Genomic DNA, 2,709 nt, shown 5'->3' on the forward strand with positions numbered 1-2,709 from the left:
ACCAGTACGAGCAGTGATAAGGAAAGTACAGCCTAGTGGATGGCTGCAGAGGTGTGCTGTGCTGCTTTCAAGAAAATGGAGTTTCTCTAAATGAAAGGCTGGGAGGAACAGGCATTTGTGCAAAGATCTGAATGAGGTGAGGGAAGGAACCCAGGCTGTACATTGGTGCATTCTGGTGTTCTCCCCCCCACCCCCCCAGGACTGTGGAGGAAACAGGCAGTCACAGTAGAGTTGATGTGCCATATTGAAGCTGTTTGGTGGGACCGAGTCAGTGGTGGGTCATTTGAGGTTCTATCTCTCATGGAAAATAGAGCTTGAGACCCAAGGGAGGTGGGAGATGCTCTCTCTGCTCCAGTTACTTTCTCGCCTTCTGGTCCCAGGTGGAGACTTCTCAGGACTGATGGAAATTGAAGACTAAAGTTTGACCCCCCTCCCCCAATTCAGTTTGGCTTCTTCTTTGCTTGCTTGCAGAAAACTTATTCAGTAAGGTAACGGGTGAGGATACCTTTCGACAGACAGACAGACAAAAAAAAAAAAAAAAAAAAAAAAAAAAAAACAGGAGGAGGAGGAGTGCAAGCTATTTCAGGGAGCAAGCCCAGAGTCAGAGGAAGATATAATACTTTCTTTCAGAAAAAGTCATGTCTTATGACAGTATCCTGTGTAGCCTCTACTTCCCAGCCACACACCCCATAACTGATCCGTACTGCAGAGGTGGGAACTTTCAAATGAACACAACGGAAATAGAGCCTGTGTTTGGAGGATGTAAAGGATACACAGAGCCCGTCTAAGTCAGACTGACCAGTACTTAAAATAACTGAAGTGCAGCAGGAAGATTGGGACATGATTGCAGAGAAGAGGTACCATCACTGAGCAGACCGTGATCAGGGAAGTAGTGTGATGACTGATCACAGCAGACTGTAGGAGGATTTGTATCACGCTGAGAGACAAAGGTTAGAGGGGGTGAGTTCCCTATTTATCATGTAAATGTTGTGGTATTGATGATTAGCATTATCCATTTAAGCCTGCACATTTTTATTATATATCCACATATATTTGCATATATGAATTCATACATATGGGATTCCTTAAACATTTAACAACAACTTTGGATAGAAATATTAGCCATGATGTGGCGTTAAGGAGTGCAAGGGGATTTTTTTTTTTTGAATCTGGCAACATCGTCAATAATTCTGAGGTGAGAAATATTGTCCTCTTCTCTCTTTTGCTCTCTAGGTTTCACAAGGAACAAGGACTCAGAACTAAATGTTGGGGAATCACACTAGTGCCACTGAATTTTATCTTGTTGGTTTTCCTGGCTCTGAAAACCTACGCCACGTCCTTTTTGCTACCTTCTGCTTTTTTTACTTAGTGACCTTGGTGGGAAACACGGTCATCATTGTGATCGTCTGTGTTGATAAACGTCTGCAGTCTCCCATGTATTTCTTCCTTGTTCACCTCTCCATCCTGGAGATCCTGGTTACAACCGTTATTGTGCCTGTGATGCTCTGGGGACTGCTGCTCCCTGGAATGCAAAGTATATCTTTGGCTGGGTGTGTTGCCCAACTTTTTCTGCAACTTGCTCTGGGGACCACGGAGTTTTCTTTGCTTGGAGCGATGGCCGTGGATCGTTATGTAGCTGTCTGCAACCCTTTGAGGTACAGTGTCATCATGAACAGTCGCACCTGCAACTCTGTGGTGATTGTGTCATGGGTATTTGGGTTCCTTTTTCAAATCTGGCCAGTTTATGCCACATTTCACCTTAACTACTGCAAATCAAATGTGGTGGATAATTTCTTCTGTGACCGAGGGCAGTTGCTCAAATTATCCTGCAGTAATACTATTTTCATAGAGTTTATCCTTTTTCTAATGGCAGTCTTTGTTCTTTTTGGTTCTCTGATCCCCACAATTGTCTCCTACACCTATATCATTGCTACCATCCTCAAGATCCCCTCAGCTTCTGGCCGGAGGAAAGCCTTCTCCACCTGTGCCTCCCACTTCACCTGTGTCGTCATTGGCTACGGCTGCTGCTTGTTCCTCTATGTAAAACCCAAGCAGACGCAGGCAGCTGACTACAACAGGGTGGTTTCCTTGATGATTTCGATCGTAACTCCTTTCCTCAACCCTTTCATCTTCACACTCCGTAATGACAAAGTCATAGAAGCCCTTCGGGATGGAGTGAAACGCTGCTACCACTTATTCAAGAGCTAGTCTTGGCCAAACACATGTTACAAATCCTGGAATAATCTGAGAAGACCATCTCTGAGGTGCACCACAATCACCATCGTTATCAAATAATCTGTGTTCAAAGACTAAATTGTGATCCCATTTTTTTATTATATTACCAGATTCTCCTCCTCCCCCTACCCACCCAACTTCATATTCTCTTTCTCTTAAAAACAAAACAAAACAAAACAACAAAAATCTACTAAAAAAAACACTGTGTCTTATCTGTGCTGATACTCCCGAGCTTGGTGCCTGCTGTGGAGTGTGGTTGATACACCATTGTCACTCCACTGAAGAAAATCAGTCTTCCCTCTCCCAGAAGCTATCAGTTGCAAATAGCTTCTTGGCTAAGAGTGGGATTTTGTGTTCACGTCCCTTGACTTGGTGCTGGGATTTCATATTCTGGCTTGAACTTGTATAGGTCTTTTGCGTCCTGCCACAGTCCTTCTGAGTTTATCTGTGTATCTGTCCTGTTTTTCTTTATGG

At 43.9% G+C, this 2,709-nt stretch overlaps 1 protein-coding gene across 1 annotated transcript; it reads left to right on the plus strand.

The window, feature by feature from the left end:
* Positions 1-1,238: 1,238 nt before the first annotated feature.
* LOC110317367 (olfactory receptor 9A4) lies at positions 1,239-2,268 on the plus strand. The gene has a single exon (XM_021191822.1). It carries the CDS (start codon positions 1,264-1,266, stop codon positions 2,206-2,208), a length of 945 nt encoding a protein of 314 aa, XP_021047481.1. The 5' UTR covers positions 1,239-1,263; the 3' UTR covers positions 2,209-2,268.
* The last annotated feature ends 441 nt before the right edge of the window (positions 2,269-2,709 follow it).

This window comes from Mus pahari, chromosome 2, assembly GCF_900095145.1.
Source record: "Mus pahari chromosome 2, PAHARI_EIJ_v1.1, whole genome shotgun sequence".
NCBI lineage: Eukaryota > Metazoa > Chordata > Mammalia > Rodentia > Muridae > Mus > Mus pahari.

What these genes read in the sequence shown, in the direction of transcription:
- LOC110317367 (XM_021191822.1), top strand. Translation starts at nt 1,264, where the DNA reads ATGTTGGGGAATCACACTAGTGCCACTGAATTTTATCTTGTTGGTTTT.